Below are 19,517 nucleotides of genomic sequence, written 5' to 3' on the forward strand. Positions count from 1 at the left end.
TGTGGATATGTATAGAGATATATATAGATAGAAATGTACCTAGAGAGAGAGATAGATAGAAAGAGAGAGAGCGTCTCCTTGTGAACAAAAACGGGGAAAATATGAACACCTACCTTGTAATCAGCGGGGACAATCAGGTGTGTCTCCTCTCTCTCTCTCTCTCTCTCTCTCTCTTTCTCTCTCTCTCTCTCTCTCTTTCTCTGTGCCTGTGTGATATCTTTGTCTTTCTCATGTTTCCATCGCTGTCCAAACTTACTGTCTCTACTTTCCACCCTTATGTCAGTTTACACATCCGTAGATTCGCTTCCGTCCACACACACACACACACACACACACACACACACACACACACACACACACACACACACACAGTCCCCCATCATCAGAATAATTAAAATGTAAGTGATGTTTCTTTAAATGCATAGTTTGTTTTGTGTCTAGAAAATGTTAGCCTAAAATTAGCAAGAAGAAAGATCGAAGAGAAATAGTAAGTTTAAATTGTGACAAAGGTGGCCGTAACAGCATCTTCTGTAATATTACTTCTTTCTGCCTTTCTTGTAAAGTTTCCTTCGGGCATCTTCAGCCTCCAGGACCTCCAAGATTGCGTTTCAAAGTTTTCTTGTACTTGCTTTGCCGGAGGGTTTGGAGGGTGGGGGAGAGCTGATGTAATTTTCTCTCTGACATGTGGGAGTAGAATAGTTTTTTTGTTTTTTTAATATTTAGACCAGATCACCTCGCTAGTAATGTAAGTTTGTATGTGAATCTCTCTCTCTCTCTCTCTCTCTCTCTCTCTCTCTCTCTCTCTCTCTCTCTCTCTCTCTCTCTCTCTCTCTCTCTCTCTCTCTCTCACGTACCGCCCTAATCACAAAGGCCCAAACATGGCCTATCCAATCGTGTCTCTATCATACGGCGTACTATCACACACACACACACACACACACGTTAAGGACATACATACATATATACATGATTTACCAAGTACTCAAATTGCGGACGTAAGCTCGCTCTCTCTCTCTCTCTCTCTCTCTCTCTCTCTCTCTCTCTCTCTCTCTCTCAATAAGTTACAGAAGCCTCACCAAGACTACCCAGATAGGAAGCTACATTTCTCCCCGTATCTCTCTGCTTATGTAGTACCTCTTACCGCTAATAGATGGCGCTGAGGTCCTTTTAATCGCACGTAAATTAAGATAGCCAAAAGCGGTCTAAAGTCGGAATGCGTTTATGGACAGAGAGAGAGAGAGAGACCGGAGGAAGGAATATAAGACACGTAGGAAAAGTATAATTCCATTTCCATATGTGTAGAGTTTGACGTTGGCAAGAGAGAGAGAGCGGAGTGGGGGAGGCATATGTGGGTGTGGGTGTTTGTCCGTTTGTATGAGAGAATTTGTAATGTGGAAGTTTTTTGAGACAGTTTTAAGAGAGCGACCGTATGTAAGAGTGTTAGAGGTTGTGTGTGTGTGTGTGTGTGTGTGTGTGAGAGAGAGAGAGAGTGTGTGTGTGTGTGTGTGTGTGTGTGTGTGTGCGTTCGTGTCCCGCTATCAGTGTTGTAATATACCGCATGTGTTCTATCAATATTGTCTTCCCGAATCCTTCCATTATTGTGTGTTTTCCAAGTATTAAAGTCGTGACAGCTGGAATGAGAGAGAAAGGGAGGCAGATGAAATTTTTTTAAACGCAAAAATACTGTTAATTCAAAAGACGTGGAAGAGGAAAGATGTTTTTTTCAATTAAAGTTTTTGTGGGAAAGAAAACAGAACGTGGGAAGGATTGGCTTTGTTCATGCGAATTTATTTAAACGTGTCGTTATTTTGATGGTTTGAGTGAAGGACAAAGTGTTTGATATTTTTTACCTTCCCTTTATTATTTCTCATTGGTGGTGATGGTGGTGGTGGTGGTAGTAGTGGTAGAGGAAATGTTGGTAGTGGTGGTGGTGGTGATGGTGATAGTAGTAGTGGTAGAGGAAATGTTAGTAGTGGTGGTGGTGTTGGTGATAATATTATGATCATTATTATTATTATTATGTTATTATTATTATTATTATTATTGTTGTTGTTGTGATGGCCTTGTTAATGGATTATTTTTGCAAGTTTCTATAATTACGTCTAAAATCCCAGGAAGCTGTCATTACCCTGAATCTTTTAGTTTCCCCCAGAGTGAGAGAGAGAGTGAGAGAGAGAGAGAGAGAATGGAGGAGGAAAATAATAAGGCAGTTTTAAGAAAATTAAATTATGAGTTTCATATCCTTAAGTGTAGAGTTTGACGTTGGAGAGAGAGAGGGAGGGAGGGAGGGAGAGAGAGAGAGAGAGAGAGAGAGAGAGAGAGAGAGAGAGGGAGGGAGGGAGGGAGAGAGACTGATTTTTATATAACCGATTCTTGGCATAGACAGACACTCCCTTTCCTGAGTCCTGGCAGTCTTCGCACGTGCATCCGAAGTCCTCACACCCCTACACATGTCGCCGCTTGAGTGCTAATGTCCACCGTCCATATTGAATACATACTAGGGCTTCCTCTCTCAGGACTAGTATGACAGTTGTTGCAGGGACGATTTTATGACAGGTAGCAAGGTATGTTGAAGAATTATTAAAGCTGTTAGAACGAAAAATGCAGTCTAAGTTGTTCGCTGCTCCTGTCTGGGTTTGATCTCTCGTCTTTTCAAACAGGAGTCTATTACCCAACCACTTGTTCATTCCTCTACCCTACTATTTCACCACACACACACACACACACACACACACACACACACACACACACACACACACACACACACACACACACACACACCGCATTAACATCTGAAAGAGAGAAGAGCTGAGATGAAGAGGATGTGGGATGAGACGAACAAGAGATCCTGCTGTATAGTAATAATAATAATAATAATAATAGCCTCAGTAATAATAATGATAAAAGTCACAATGAGAAGCCAGCAAAAAAACAACAAAAAAATCCTTTCATTTTAAGATATATTTTTATGAGTGGCGTAAAACATTTAGTCGGTAGCACAAGAAGAAAAGAAACAAAGGCTGATTGAAGGGTTTAGTCTATTATCTCTAAACAGGGAGGAGGAAAATTCTTGACTATACGGCTGCATCTCTCTCTCTCTCTCTCTCTCTCTCTCTCTCTCTCTCTCTCTCTCTCACAGCCTCGAAAACAATTTGGAAAACGACCATGGAAATTGACAGCTGATTTTTGCAGTGACGTGTGTGTGAGAGAGAGCGAGAGAGAGAGGCTAATTAGAATTGATTACCCAGTGATTTACCTGTGTTGCTTACCTGTCAAAGCCACAAGCATCCTATTAATGTTGTTTGTTTGTATGTTTGTGAGTTAGGTGAAGGGATCTGAATAATGGCGCGGCGATACGTCATGTCTAAGTTACTGCAAGGCCGGACCTTCTAATATGCTGAGTTAGGATGAGTTAGAGATTGGCAGAAAGGAGAATGAATTGCACCGTTTGCATTCGGTATTGGTGTGGGAATGATGGGATGGGTATAGTGCATGTATGGTTTGGTTATCATAGTTTTATTTATACGTTTACTGCTACTACTACTACTACTACTACTACTACTACTACCACCACCACCACCACCACCACCACCACCACCACCACCACCACCACCACCACCACCTACTACCACAACTACTATTACTATCACCACTACCACTACATTTATTTACCTCTGAGCATTATCATAGTTATTATCATTGTCATCATTATCATCAGTCACTACCGACATACATCAATATCTCCTTAATCATCACCATCACATCAATCATTCTTTCCACCCCATCAACTCCCAATCAATCCATCAACCATCCAGTGACCAGCTGTACACTCTGACCCTTGTACCGTGTCACCTGTGTACCTGTGATGTGTGTACCGTGCCACCTGTGTACCTGTGATGTGTGTACGATGTCGCCTGTGTACCTGTGATGTGTGTACCGTGTCACCTGTATACCTGTGATGTGTGTACCGTGTCACCTGTATACCTGTGATGTGTGTACCGTGTCACCTGTGTACCTGTGATGTGTGTACCGTGTCATCTGTGTACCCCAACATCTGTACCTATTTATCTAAGGGGGATCTGGATGTACCGTCTCTCACTCTGGTTGGATCTGACAGAGAGAGAGAGAGGGGGGGGGGAGGTTGATTTTAGTAAGTTAAGAGGTTGGTAGGTATGTAGGTAGATTGGTAGGTAGTTACTGTAGGTAGGTAGGTATTCCGACTTCAGACATCCATCCACCCAGCCGTCCCCATTTCTCTCTCTCTCTCTCTCTCTCTCTCTCTCTCTCTCTCTCTCTCTCTCTCTCTCTCTCTCTATTATATCCACTTGGCCTCCTCCCATGTCCCTATTTTTGCCTGGCCCATCTGTCGACAGGTGGGGTCAGGGGTGGACAGGTGAGGGCAGGTAACAGGGTCCCCTAATTAGCATAGTGTCAGTGAGGTAAGGAGGGAAGATGACGTCATGGCCACGGAGGGTGCTTATTGGGTGGATGGGGTATGACGTCACGGCTTGGATGGGTACTGATTGGCTAGTAAGACTGGGTGGATATGACGTCACGATGGAGGATGCTGATTGGTTCGTGGGATTGGATGGGTATGACGTCACACGATCATGGAGGATGCTGATTGGTTCCTGGGATTGGATGGGTATGACGTCACGATCATGGAGGATGCTGATTGGTTCATGGGGATGGATGGGTATGACGTCACGATGAAAAAGAATGCTGATTGGTCCCTTGATCAGGTGAAAAGCAGTTGCAACTTTTTTTCTTTTTTTTTAAATGGAAAGTCTTATAATTAGCCAGCCCTATATCCCTACCATATTGAGCGTGATAGATTGCTCAAGAGGGTTTGAGAGAAGAATGTCGACCCAGTGAAGCGAGAATCCAACCTTTCCAACCTGTTCAGATTATATTCTTTTAGGTCAGCAAGATCTGGTTGGATAGTGACACAGTTTTGAGATAATACGGGAAGTTCATTAGCCATAGTTGTACATAAGTTAGTTTGTTATTATTATTATTATTATTATTATTATTATTATTATTTCATCATCCCCACACCCGAACCATATCCGTCGCTTTACGCCCTCATGCATCATATTAGAAAGCATCATCTGTAAGGAAAGAAACAAACCAAACCTTTTTTAAATCAGGAATAATTAGCCAGTGTGTGTGTGTGTGTGTGTGTGTGTGTGTGTGTGTGTGCGCGTGTGTGTGTGTGTGTGTGTGTGTGTGTGTGTGTGTGTGCGCATTACTACTATATTTTTTTTTTCTAGGCCCAACCTCACCCCGCCTTTGCTCGTGAAAAATAGGCGCTTGATGATGGTGACAAAACCTGTGTGTGTACGTGGAAGGGATAGAGAAGAGAAAGGCTCTCCCTCGCCCACCACACCCTCTTGCATAATAGCTGGCAGGAAAAGAAGGAAAAATAAAACCACGATTGTTGGAAAGAATAGACATGGAAAGTATTATTCGAAAGACAAGAGGGAAAGAAATGATCACTCGTGTCTCTAATCTAACAATCAGAAAAAGAACACAGTCATACATTTAATTGTAGATTTTCAAGAATACCGTAACAAATAGGAGAGAGAGAGAGAGAGAGAGAGAGAGAGAGTGCCATGGGGATATGTTAGCCTTATCAGGGTGTGACCACTTGTCCACACCTACATCCGCGCGCGCGTGCACACACACACACACACACACACACACACACACACACACACACACACACACACACACACACACACACACACACACACTTTTCTTTACCGTACCACACCTATACCCAAACCACATCCACTACTGCATATACTTTTACCACACCCAACAGTATCTCACGCCCCAGCACCCTCACACATACCACATACACTTGCACCGCCGTATCGACTGTCTCCACACCACACTCAACACACCACACCTTATATACTCTTCCACATCAAACCACACTACCCCCCTCCCCCCCCCGACTCACACCACTTCATCGCCACCCACACCAACACACCAATACCACACCCTATCCTTTCACTGCATACTACACCACACCACACCCACACCCACACTATACATTCCTACCCAATTTTACTCACCCCCCCTCACACACACACACACACACACACACACACACACACACACACTCACAAAGACAGCTCTCTCCCCGCACCCACATCACTCTCCACCCACACACCCCACCTACACCTCTCTCCACCCACACCCACCTCCACCCACATGCCACCCATCCAGCCCTAAGTGTTGAAAGAGATAAATGTTCAGATATGAGTGTACCGGCGTTCCTACTGTGTCACCGTTACTCACTGTCCTACGATGGTCGGGGGGAGGGGAGGGGCGAGAAAGGGAGGAGGAGTGAGGGGGGAAAGGGGAGGGGGATAGGAGAGAGAGTGGTAGGGGTAGGGGAAGGGAGGGGTGATTGAGGGAAGAGGTTAGGAAGGGATGAGGGAGGGGAAGTGAGTTTGTGCGTGGGTGGAGTGAAATCTTTGGGTGGTGGTAAGTCAGCTTCTGAGAGAGTCTGGTTTAGAAGTGTGTGTGTGTGTGTGTGTGTGTGTGTGTGTGTGTGTGTGTGTGTGTGTTTATGAGACCATCCGATATGAGCTTCCAAGGCTTGTGGTGTGTCTTCCTAGCACGTCACCCGAGGCAGTTACCATCTTATCTAGACACCACGGGATTCGAACTTGCGATCTTATGAATACCGGCTCTAAATTCAAGCCACTCTAGGGGTAGGCTGTAATTGTCTCTTGTTGTTTTTATTATTATTGTTGTGGTGGTGGTGGTGGTGGTGGTGACTGTAAACCTAGTGAACTTCTGATTTAATTTTCCCTTTTGTAGCCCTTGGTCTTTTGTGGGATGGGGAGGTGGATGATGAGGGACGTTTGTATACCCAGGCAGTGGATCCGCGTGGTTATATCAATGCCACCACATGAAGGCGTCCCTCTCCAGCACGTCTCCTTCCGTTGATGTAATTTGATGGTGATGGCATTGATCTTAAAGTCCTTGTTGATGTCCCTGATTGCATGTTGATGATATTGACATGCGGAGGCTGGAATTGATGGTGGGCATTTTTTATTACACCCTTAAGGGGTTGGGTTAATGGGTCAGTGTTTAGTGGTGATGACGGCCGTACATTGGGGGTGATTAGGCGTAATTGAGGTGGGCTATTAATTGTGCTGATAAGGAAAGAGAGAGAGAGAGAGAGAGATTCTGCACATGGGTAGGTTTAAAGAGAGCACGTCGTCGGTTTCGCACACACATTTGTTGAGAAGTTGATATTGCAAGAGAATAATGATATGTTGCCGAGAGAGAGTTGAGAGAGGGGATTTTTTAAGGGATAACTGAATTAGGTGTTGTCAAAGAGGCTCCTAAAGTGATAAATTGTGACATTGAAAGATGAGAATTACTTGTGGCATTGAAAACAACGTGTTTCTCTCTCTCTCTCTCTCTCTCTCTCTCTCTCTCTCTCTCTCTCTCTCTCTCTCTCTCTCTCTGTCCAATCAGAAATAATAGCTACTGTAACTCGGAAGCTCGGTGTGCCATTGTTAAGAGGAGCGAAGAACTTTGCGTGTGTGTGTGTGTGTGTGTGTGTGTGTGTGTGTGTGTGTGTGTGTGTGTGTGTGTGTGTCAGTCTACAACCAAAACCAGCAAAGAATTTTTATTTTCTTCGTGGTGTGGAAAAGGGTAGAAAGTAATGGGTAAATAAATTCGTCTTCCTTTTGCCATTTTCTATGTGCTGTTGAGTAGAAAACGGGAGAAGAGTTGGAGATTAGGTACTTTTAAAATTTTCTTTGTTTCGTATGTGAAAAAAGATGAAAAAGAAAGATTGAAAAAAGGGATGGTGGAAAACAAACATCTACCATCATTTCCGTTTTTTTTTTTTTTTTCCATGGGGGAAAGGGAAAGTATTAATTAAAAAATCAACCCTTCAATTATATCCATTTTCTATGTGTTGTAGGTGGTAGGGGGTGGGGGAGACTTAACTATCCTTACCAGCCTCTCCATAAAGCCTCTATATAATGGGCTATGACGCTGTTTACGTGTCACGACGCTTAGCACGTAAAAGTCGTACCCTTGTGTGCCTGGCCGGGGTACGGGAGGGTTGAGGGGAGAGGGTACGGCAGGGTAGGACGCGTGTGGAAGTGGATTATGCATGGGAGAATTGATTTTGATGATGGGGAGGTGGGAGGATGTGGGGAGTGTTATAGATTATTATGGGAGGTGTTGGCTGAGTTGTCTGCTGTTCAAAAGGATGTAAGTTCGATCCCAGGCTGACAGGGAGCAGTTTAGTGATTCTCATTTCGTTAAAGCAGATTGTTGTGATCTATAAAACCTAGTGGCGTATTATAAGGTTATCCCCGCTAACATCAAAACACTCTCTCTCTCTCTCTCTCTCTCTCTCTCTCTCTCTGCTGGAGTAGCTAACCACTTCAGTCTGATTACCTGTTTTGTATTCTTACTATCTCCAGATGATTTTCTTCGGGATCCCTGAGACTTCGAAGTGGAGGGATTAGGTATACAGTATATAGTCTTCATTAACATCGTCACTAATGCGACAATCTAAATACGATACTCATCTTATTACGATACTGTTCTTAATAGTATACTCTTACTACGATACTCTTCTTACTACGATACTCCCCTTACTACGATCTCTTCTAACTACAATACTTCTGTACGATACTCTTAACTACGATACTCACCCAAGCTTAATAAAGTCGTCTGTTACCTGCAAAATAATAATGAAAAGAACATACACGTCCACTGCGCTGTAACTTAGCTTCACAACTCACCCTCGCATGCCACCACGTGGGTACGAGACTAATACGGAACCGACTTTCAGATCCGTATATAGGAAAACGGGAAAAAAAAAAATGCTTCGTTTTAATAAATCCTCCCCCTCACAAACACGCATGAACTCGGAGAAATATATGAAAAAAAAAAAAAGTTTTTAATTAACAGCAGACCTCACGCAACAGAGAGAGAGAGTTTATAAGTATTGATTTTAGTCATTCTTTTTCTTATGTTTACTCTAGAAATAATAGTAATAATAATAGTAGTAGTAGTAGTAGTAATAATGATAATAACTGATAACAATAAAAATGATAATGGATTTAATTAATATTCATCACACACCAGTACACGAAAAATTAATAAATAAATAGTTGTTGATTTTTTAGCTCCAATTCGAACAGGTAAAAATGCAGGTGGAAAAAATAAGGTTGATTTTAATTTACCTCACACGCAGGTACACAATAAATATCGTTTTTATTTTATTTATATATTTTTACCTTTTTTGGCGTCTTTCTTTCGCCCTGACAAAAGCTGGAAGGGAAATTTAGGGAGCAATTGATTTTTTTTACTTGTGGGGGAACGAAATTTTATAGGAGAGAGAGAGAGAGAGAGAGAATGATGTAATATAGCTTCCACTTTCTCACATCTAAATTTCAGGAAAACATTTCTATCAAGCATTTTTCTTCAACACAAGGGCAGGAAAACAGTAATAATAGTCTGTTTTGTGAAGCTCATCCCGTTACACACACACACATACACACACACACACACACACACACACACACACACACACACACACACACACACACACACACACACACACACACACACACACACACACACACACAAAGGAAGTTCATTTTGATTAACACAGAAAGGAAGTTCATTCTGATTAACACACACACACACACACACACACACACACACACACACACACACACACACACACACACACACACACACAAAACCTCACGCCTCACAGTCAGCAGAGAACAGAGGCCAGTAATCCTATCAGAACACACCACTACCGTCTTACCTCGCACCGTCTTATCAGTTTACAGAGTTGGGTTGAGTCCTACTATAACACAGAATCCCACTCCACTCCGCTAACACCCTCCCCATCCAATAACCCCTTCACCCATCTCCCTTCTCACCTTTTAGTCTCTTCCATCCTGATATGCTGTTTTTGTCGTATTCTTGGTATATCCAGACTCTATTATTTAACCTCAAGAATGGACTTTTCATATTGGTGAGGTGTGATGTAGAATTTTAACACTATCCTTCAGATGACAGTGGGGCGTGAGGTAGGGAGGTGTGTGTGAGAGAGAGAACAAAAAAAAGGGGGGGGGAGGGAGTTCGTGCCTTGTACATAAGGATAGAGACTTGTGAAGTGGGTGGAGTGGATGTTTGTGTGCTGTAGGGATGAGGAGTTGACTGAGGGAGGAGTGAGAAATATAAATGAATAAATAGGTAAATAAATAAATGTTGAGTACCTTCTGTGATAGGCCAAGTGTTAAGGATGATAAGGTCAGTGGGAGAGAGAGGGGGGGGGAGGGGGATATGATAGTGAAGTGTCGTGGAGATAGTGTAGGTGTTGGTGAGGTGTGTTAGCTGCCTTTAGTGCTGTAAGTCACGTACTGTTTACAACACACATCACACCTGGTACCCTGTTTCTCAACCCTCTGATGCACCTGTCCTCGTCTACACCTTACCTACCTACTTACCAGCCAACCATCCACCTATTCCTATGTGTACCTACCATCCCACCTGCAGTGTTCCTCACGTGACCCATCCACCTACCTGCCCACATACACACCTACCCATCACCTACATAGCACCTGCCTGCCCACCTACTCCTACATGTACCCACCTGCCCACCTACCTTTTTTCACACCTGACTCACCTACACACTTATCAATCACCTTACTACCTTCCTCCCTGTCTTCCCTCCTTCCTTCCCTTCTTACACACCCACGTACTTTTTGCATATCAACTACTGCATCTCCCCACCTACATTTATCAACCCCCACACACCTACCCAATCCCTCACCTCCTCTTTACCCACCTGCTTACCTACCTACCTACCTACCGACTCACCCACCTGCCTACCTACCTACCTACCGACTCACCCACCTGCTTACCTACGTACCTACCGACTCACCCACCCACCCATCTACATAACACACTTAAAAGGATGTTCTATGCACCCAGACACGGGAATTTCCATAATAATATCTTGGCAATTTTCTCTCCACTGATTTAATGCTGGTGAGAGAGAGAGAGAGAATCGTGTGTGTAGGAGCAATAGGTTACACACACACACACACACACACACACACACACACACACACAGGGTCGCACAGGGGTCGCCACCACCTGAGGGGAAGATAAAAAGGGAACCTACCAACTACACTCTCTCTCTCTCTCTCTCTCTCTCTCTCTCTCTCTCTCTCTCTCTCTCTCTCTCTCTCTCTCTCTCTCAAAGCGCAGTAGAATAATGTGTGATGAGTAGTGATGAAAAAGAACTTGAATTTTTGATTGTGATGGTGGTGGTGATGATGATGATGATGATGATGTGTCGTGAATATTAGACTGTAGTTGTGGTGAAGGTTAAGTTGCAAGCGTAGTGGTGATGGATGAATATGGATGGACGTTAGTGGAGTGTGGTGGACTATACTTGTTTGTGGTATTGTGGTGGATGTAACAGTGTGTGGTAGTGTGATGACATGTGGTAGTTTGCTTGTGTGTGGCAGTGTGATTGTGTGGTGGAAAGTGGTAAAATGTGGTAGTTTGCTTGTGTGTGGCAGTGTGTGTGTGGTGGAGAGTGGCAGTGTGGTGGGAGGTGGTAAAGTGTGGCAGTGTGATTTATGTGGTGGAGTGTGGTGGTATGGTCTGATGTTGTGGTAGGTAGTATGGAGTGCAGTGGAATTTGGTATTGTTAAGTGACTGGTTTGTACTGAAATTTGGTGGAATGATGAGTGGAGAGACAACTTGTGAAATGTGGAATTATGACTGGTGTTGTGCTCCCAGGCCTATCTCGACGCGAATCTTGTGGACTTCCTGCTAAATTGGTCTTCCTCCTCTTGTCCACATCCTCATTTAGGTTGATATTGAGAGAGTTAAGGGATGTTGGTATGGCCGGGCAGTGGAGTCACCTAGTTATATTGATGCCATCACGTGAAGGCGTCCCTCTAGCATCGTGGGAGTGTAGTGGAGCGTGTGGTGGACCTCAAGGAGCGTGACGAATGACCTGTTACCCCCTACCCCCACTAAGCACCCCCTCTCCTTCATCCACCCACACCTCCACCCCCAACTTCTCCCCTTCCCCCTTCCTCCACCACCACAGCCTGACCTCTCCACCTCACCCCTCCATTCTTCCATGCCTCTCTGTCCCTTACCCTTGTATTGAAAGTTTTTTTTTTTTTCCTTTTCCATTTTCTTGACGTGATGTTTGTTTTTACCACTGCTTATCTGTGTGTGTGTGTGTGTGTGTGTGTGTGTGTGTGTGTGTGTGTGTGTGTGTGTGTGTGTGTGTGTGTGTGTGTGTGTGTGTGTGTGTGTGTGTGTGTGTGTGGAGCCAAGGATAAAGCGATCTGCCGTTGGTGAAAGTACGTCAAAGAACAAGGACAATGTGGTAACTTTAACTCCCCAGGACCATGAGTCATTATTTTTATTATTATTATTATTATTATTATTATTATTATTATAGGGCCAGGCGATTTTATTTAGCTTAGAGGGAATATTTTATACTATGGGATTAGCAGCGATTGTCAAATATAGCCCACAAAAAATCCCTTTCTCTCTCTCTCTCTCTCTCTCTCTCTCTCTCTCTCTCTCTCTCTCAGGAGGAGGGGAGGCAGGTGTAAATGGGTGGATGAGATCACCTGAAGAAAGCCTCCCGTCTCACCTGTGCCTTTCACCCACTAATGGAAGGTCACCTCACCCCATCACCTGTCCAGCCGCCTCTTCCACCCACTCGTCATCACTGTCACCACCACCATCATCATCACCATCATCATCATCACTACTTCTCCCGGCCAGTCCAAATCTATCACCACATTTCTGCCACTCCTTGCCTTCATATCACCACTTTCCTGCCACTCCTTGCCTTCATATCACCACTTTCCTGCCACTCCTTGCCTTCATATCACCACTTCTTCCTGCCAGTCCAAGTCTTTTTCATCACCACTTTCCTGCCACTCGTTGCCTTCATATCACCACTTTATCACCACGTACCGCCACATCCTCCAGACACTCCAAACTCCTCCATTCCGGCTCCTCTTCACTCACTTCAGCCAGTCCAGACCTCCTCCCTCATGTTCTTTCCACCTCATTCTTGGTTTTCATCTCCTTTCACCTTCCCTCTTTGCACTTAATTTCATCTTCACTATCAATCACAACTGCCATCATCAACCCTAGTTATTACCAGCAACCATAACAACCAGTACCATCAACCACAGCTACCACCACAACTGCCATTACCACTACACATACAGGCACCACCATTAGCCACCTCTACCATCATCAGCCACCACCACCACCATCAGCCACAATTCCACCACCACCAACCACAATTACCACCACCACCAACCACAACTACCAGCATCCCATCTCCCGTGACAATTCTTTCACGCACGAATAGCCACGGTTTGACCTACCCCCCCCTCTCTCCCCCCCTCTCTCTCTCTCTCTCTCTCTCTCTCTCTCCATTTTTTTTTTCTCACAATACTGCAGTAACTTTTCTCTCCCTTCCGTCCATCCTTCCTTCCTTCCTTCCCTCCTGTCCTTTTGCCAACTCCTTTCTTGCTGTCTCTCGTTCCTTCACCCTCCCATCTCCTTTCTCACCCCCATCATCTCTCCTTTTCCCTTCTTATTCCCTATCACTCTCTCTTCCTCTTCCTTTATCTCCCTCCCTCTGTATCCCCGTCTGTCTTCCTTCTTCCTCCATTTTCTCTCCCTTCCTTCCTTCCTTCTCTCTTCCCTTTGATATCTACTCATCCATTAATACCCACTGATTTTACTACCCTATCAGAGTCTTTCCTCCCCTCCTCTCCCTTGTACTCCCTCCCTTCCCTCACTTGTACCCCCTCCCCTCCCTCCCTAGTAATCCTCCCCAGTAATCCTCCCCTCCCTCCCTAGTACTCCTCCCCTCCTCAGCTGCACTACACCCTCCCATTTCATGTACTACCTTCCCCTTCCATGTACTATTTACCTTTTTTGTTGTACTTTTTCCTGTCCTCATTGTACTCTGTTTTTTTCCTCCCATTATACTCTCTCGCTCTTCCATGTACTCCTTCCCCTGCCTTTAAGTACAGTACACCCACTCCTTTCATGTACTTCCTTACCCTTCCTTGTTTTGTGTACTCTTCTCTTGTGCCTCTTCACTTCCCTCTGGTACTCTTGTTCATCACCCGTGTTATTATTATTATTATTATTTATTATTATTATTAATATTACAACAACAACTACTACTACTACTACTACTGTATTACTGTTACTACTGCTGCTACTACTACTACTGCTACTATTATACTGCTACTACTACCAATACTACCCTTTCCTCCCTTGTTTAATTCTCACCCTTCTCATGCACACTTGTTTTGCTTCCTTCTCTCTCTCTCTCTCTCTCTCTCTCTCTCTCTCTCTCTCTCTCCACATGACCAACTTTCCACTGTGTGTGTAGGGAGAAATGTTTTATAAGACTACGATATTTTGTGTAATATTTCCTTACTGCTGGCTATATATACTGAATGTGTAGAGAATATAGTTAGAATGTATACACAGTTGCTTAGGCACCAGTTTGTGTGTGTGTGTGTATAAGTAAGCATGTATGTATGTGTGTGTGTTTGTGTGTGCAAGCATGTATGTGTGTGTGTGTTGCAAAAGCAGTGTCAAGCACCTCAGTCAGACCTACCGATGTTGCAATCCCCCCCCTCTCTCTCTCTCTCTCTCTCTCTCTCTCTCTCTCTCTCTCCATTTATCTTTATTAATGTTTCTTCTCTCCTAAACTGTTTCCCCTATCACTTTTACCATTAACTCTGTGCCCCTCTCCAGCCTTCCCCAGTACTACACGGGCATGTGGTAGCGCTCATGTCTTGTCTGTCACACTGCCATATTGCAGAACTTCTCCCTGTCAGAATTCATTTATTGCTCTTCTCTTTGGATCTCGCTTCGTCAAATTAGTTTCCCCCCACGCATCAGTCTACAGCAGTTCAAGTCCAACTGAATTAGATTTTTAGTAACGGAGGACACCTTAATCTCGTGTATGGATTTTTTTTTTTTTACTTGTTTTTTCATGCCCCTGTTCCATCTTTTAAAAAAATGTGTAAGGGCATACGAAAAATAGTATTCCCTCTCCCTTTTCCCACCCCCACAAACCCTCCACCCACCTCAAAACTCTCACCTTGATTGATCCCACGGGCCAGGTGATTGATGGCAACAGGTGCATTGATGATTGATGACCCTGCAAAATTGTCCGAATGATTTTTTTTCTCCTTTTTTCTTTAGCTTCGGTCTTTCTTGGCTTTTTTTTTCAGTGTCTTGCTAGAAGAGGTGTTGTGGGATTGATGAGGGAGGGCTGGGGAGTTGATGGATTGGTGAGAGAGAGAGAGAGAGTTTGAAAAGTAGGAGGGGGAGGGTGGGAGGCATGATTTAACGCTAGCCTTCTCCATAGACATAAACGGAGATGAGAACCACTCTAACAATACCCCCATATCCATCACACACACACACACACACACACACACACACACACACACACACACACACACACACACACACACACACACACACACACACACACGTCTTCCCCGCCACTCACTGCTTTTCACGTGAACTAAATCGTCTGAAGTCGCCTGCATAAATTACCTGCTTTGAGATGAGAGGCGGCAAAGGGTTAATGGCCTTAGGTATACGTGATGGGGTATTGTTGAGGTGATTCTCAGGTAAGTTTTATGTCGATGGGAGGGATTAGGTCATATCAGGTGAAGGGGGGAGACTTTTACGAGGGTTTAATCTCTCTCTCTCTCTCTCTCTCTCTCTCTCTCTCTCTCTCTCTCTCTCATGGAACTTTTTAGATTCGGACATGAGGGACTTGGATGGTGTGAGTGACGGTTTTGCCTGTTTCATTTGACATGCTGTTGGGAGTTTCACCAGTTTCTTACTTTCTCCTTCCTTCTGTCTTGATCCTTCCTCACGCCGTCCTCAGGTAAGAGAGAGAGAGAAACCTGAGTGTGTTAATTGAGAGGCCGATGGAAACAGGTATATAAGCAGATAGAAAGGCTTGAGAGACAGTCACACATAAGCAGATAGATAAATAAGAGAGGCGATAGATAAATGGAGAGACGGATGAAGGTATATGCACAGCCAGGTATACTAAAAAGATAAAGAGACGGGGAGATTGGCTTGGAGATGTTTAGTATTCCTTGCACGTTGGTTGCAGTCACTTACCTATGTTTATGCCTGTGTGTTAAGGGATGTAGGTGTATGAGGGAGGGTGGTGGTGAAGGGGTAGGTGTATGAGGGAGGGTGGTGGTGGAGGGGTAGGTGTATGAGGGAGGGTGGCGTGGTGATGGGTGGGGGAGGTGGTGGGACGCTGTCAGTCAGATATATTTACGGTTTATAGATACACACCCATTAGGTTTTCAGATGCTGTTGTTAGGTGCTGTGTTGGAGAGAGAGAGAGAGAGAGAGAGAATGCAGATCTAAGCATACATTGAGTTTAAGATTGTACTGCTAGATGCATTCTCTGGGTTACTTGTGGTGGGGTAAAGGTTTTAAAAGAATGTTGGGGAGGGAGAGAGAGAAAAGAGAGAGAGAGAGAGGCCGTCAGTCAGAAAGGTTTATGGTTTATACTTACACACACACATTGGCTTTCAGATACCACTACCCGGCACTAAGTTTGTTATGGGTGAATGCACGTGTATTTTTAGTTTGCGAGAGAAAGAGAGAGAGAGAGAGAGACTTGGGGATAGGAAGTAAGTCTATTAATATTAAAGCTGGAACATGTCGTATGGCCATAAAATATGTGTGGTCTCTCTCTCTCTCTCTCTCTCTCTCTCTCTCTCTCTCTCTCTCTCTCTCTCTCTCTCTCTTTCTCTCAGCTGTCCCTTCGTATGGCATGAGAATGGTGTGACGAGGGTATCAGAGAAGCCATCGGAAGGTGTCTTGGCCTACCTCGCCCTTGCCTCACTAACCCCTCTGCCTCACACCTGCCTCACCCGTTTCACCAACACACCTGCCAAACTCCTGTCTCACCAACACACCTGCCTCACCCTTGTCACACCTACACACCTGTTTCACTTACACCTGCCTCGCCCCTGTCAAACGTACACACCTGCCTCACCCCTGTCTCTGTCTACACGCCTGCCTCACCTCTGTCTCGGCCTACAGTCCTGCCTCACACCTGTCACACCTGCCTCACCCCTGTCACATCTGCACGCCTGCCTCACCCCTATCTCGCCTACACACCTTGCCTCACCCGTCTCTGCCTATACACCAGCCTCACCCCTGTCCCTGCTTACACACCTGCCTCACCCCTGTCTCTTCTTGCACACCTGCCTCCCTCTTGTCTCTACCTACACACCTGCCTCACCCATCCCCATACTGGAATCACATATCTGTCTTAACCACACTGCACGTCTCACACACCTGCCTCACTCATTACCATACAAGATCTGCCTCTCCCACACCTACCGGAATTCTGAACCCCTTACCTGCCTGTCTCAGCTTTCTCTGCCTTACCCGTATCGGCCTCAGCAGCACCTGAATCATTCATACCTGCCTCACACACCTTCCTCACTTCTGTCTACCTTACATTCTGCCTCAACTTTACCTTCCTCATCTCTACCACCCCATACCTGCCTTTCTCGACACCTGGTTCTTGGATTTCTTCAGTCCGGTAGCGATTTTCTTCAGTTGAGTCCTGTCACCACCCTACGATTTATTTTAGTGGTGGAGTATTGAGGTAACTTGTCGTAGAAGTTTTTCCACAAATGAACAGGAGTGTCTGGAGGTAGCAGGCTTTAAATTGCGTTACCTGAGTGAAGGAATAAATAAGATTCTTTTTTCTGTCATCCGTCGCATAATTTTGCTTTGTGTAATTTTTCCTCTGTTTTTTTTCTTGCTCCCGCCTTCCCATTCCCAGTCCCTCTCCTATCTCTCCTTCCCTCCCTGTCTCTTCATCTATCTTTTCGTCTCCTCCTTACCTCCCTCCATTCCTTCCTTCCTTCCTTCCTTCCTTCCTTCTTCACCCACTTGTCTCCCTCTTGAACTGTGCATATCTACTTAACCTCTCTCAACGTCTCCTCCTCTTCCCCATCCTCTTCTCTCTTTCTTGTGTCTCTTCTCTTATTATTCCTTCCCTCTCTTCTCTTCTCTTTCCCTTTTCGCTTTCCTTTTCTGCTCTCTTATCTCTCTCTCCCTCCTCCGATTTCACCACTCTCTCTCTCTCTCTCTCTCTCTCTCTCTCTCTCTCTCTAACAATACCGGTGACAAATGAGCCCTCACATCACACCTTCAGTACCTGCGCTAATTGGCACCTCATTGTTACCTTAATTACCCAGCGCACCTGAATCATTACCTGTCACTCATACTCACCTTTACTTACATAAACACACACACACACACACACACACACACACACACACACACACACAAACTTACCTAAAATGCACAGAAGGAGAGACCGTTTTATCTTTGCACGATTAATATTTTTCTTTCATTTATTTTTACTACTGCTTAGAAAAAAAAAAACACGAACTACAGTAATGAATAAAGCATAAGTCTACTGTATATTACCCCCTCCAGTCAACTTTATTGCTGTCTTATTTTTTCATTTTGTGTGTGTGTGTGTGTGTGTGTGTGTGAGAGAGAGAGAGAAAGAGAGAGAGAGAGAGAGAGAGAAAACCCCATCATAGTGAAGATTGAACTCCTCCATCACACACTTATCACTTAACACTTATTGCACTTACCTTGTGGCCACTTAACATACCTGACTCATTAACTAGCCACAACACACTTAGTCTCACTTAACATATCCACCTCTTAAACCCTTCACTACGAGGACACCATTAATATTCTTGCTAGGATAGGCTATGCTAGGTTGGGTTGTCAGGCCAGGTTAGATGTATTTGGGTTAGGATAGGTTATGAGAGGTTAAGATAGTTTGGTTATGTCTAGATTAGTTTGGAACGTCTTAGGTCAGGTCAGGTTAGGTTAGGTTAGGTTTGATTTGGCTTGGTTTGGTTTGGTTAGGTGTCTAGTTCCTAAAGTGTTGCTAAGGAAGGTGTGAGGCAAGCGAGTAGGAAAATTGTGGCGTTTTTGGTGGTAATGGTGGTGGTGGTGGTGATGGTAGTAGATGGTGGTAGTGGCTATGATAATTGTGGTAGAAGTGGTAGGTGTGGAGAGAGAGAGAGAGAGAGAGAATTCTGTATATACCTTAGTTCCATCTAGGGCCGCTTCATCTCATCCTACCAACCCTAGCGATAGATATAAATAGATAGGTAGATATACTAGTAACAGATAGGTACAGGGTAAAGTAGTCATGACCCCTGCTACTAAGTGTCACCTGTCATTACCTTATTTGCCCTTTTCTGAACCTCATTAGCAAGGGAAATGATAGGTAATTTGGGGGACTTATTGTGGGAAGATTACCTGCTGCGCTGTGATATAAGTCCCCAGGTGTTTTTGTCGCTACCACCCTTGATGATCGCTGGGGCGGGGCG

The 19,517-nt window shown here is 44.6% G+C and overlaps 1 protein-coding gene across 1 annotated transcript in view; it reads left to right on the top strand.

Moving 5' to 3' along the window:
* Positions 1-4,610: 4,610 nt before the first annotated feature.
* The window catches only part of LOC145403405 (uncharacterized), a 38,944-nt gene continuing 24,037 nt past the window's right edge, over positions 4,611-19,517 (top strand). Inside the window, exon 1 of the mRNA XM_080275186.1 lies at positions 4,611-4,742. Within this exon, the coding sequence (XP_080131312.1) occupies positions 4,611-4,742 (132 nt within the window). The remainder of the gene's footprint in view (positions 4,743-19,517) is intronic.

This window comes from Coenobita brevimanus, chromosome 60 (genome assembly GCF_032717465.1).
Source record: "Coenobita brevimanus isolate Jiangsu-jjx chromosome 60, ASM3271746v2, whole genome shotgun sequence".
Classification (NCBI taxonomy): Eukaryota; Metazoa; Arthropoda; class Malacostraca; order Decapoda; family Coenobitidae; genus Coenobita; species Coenobita brevimanus.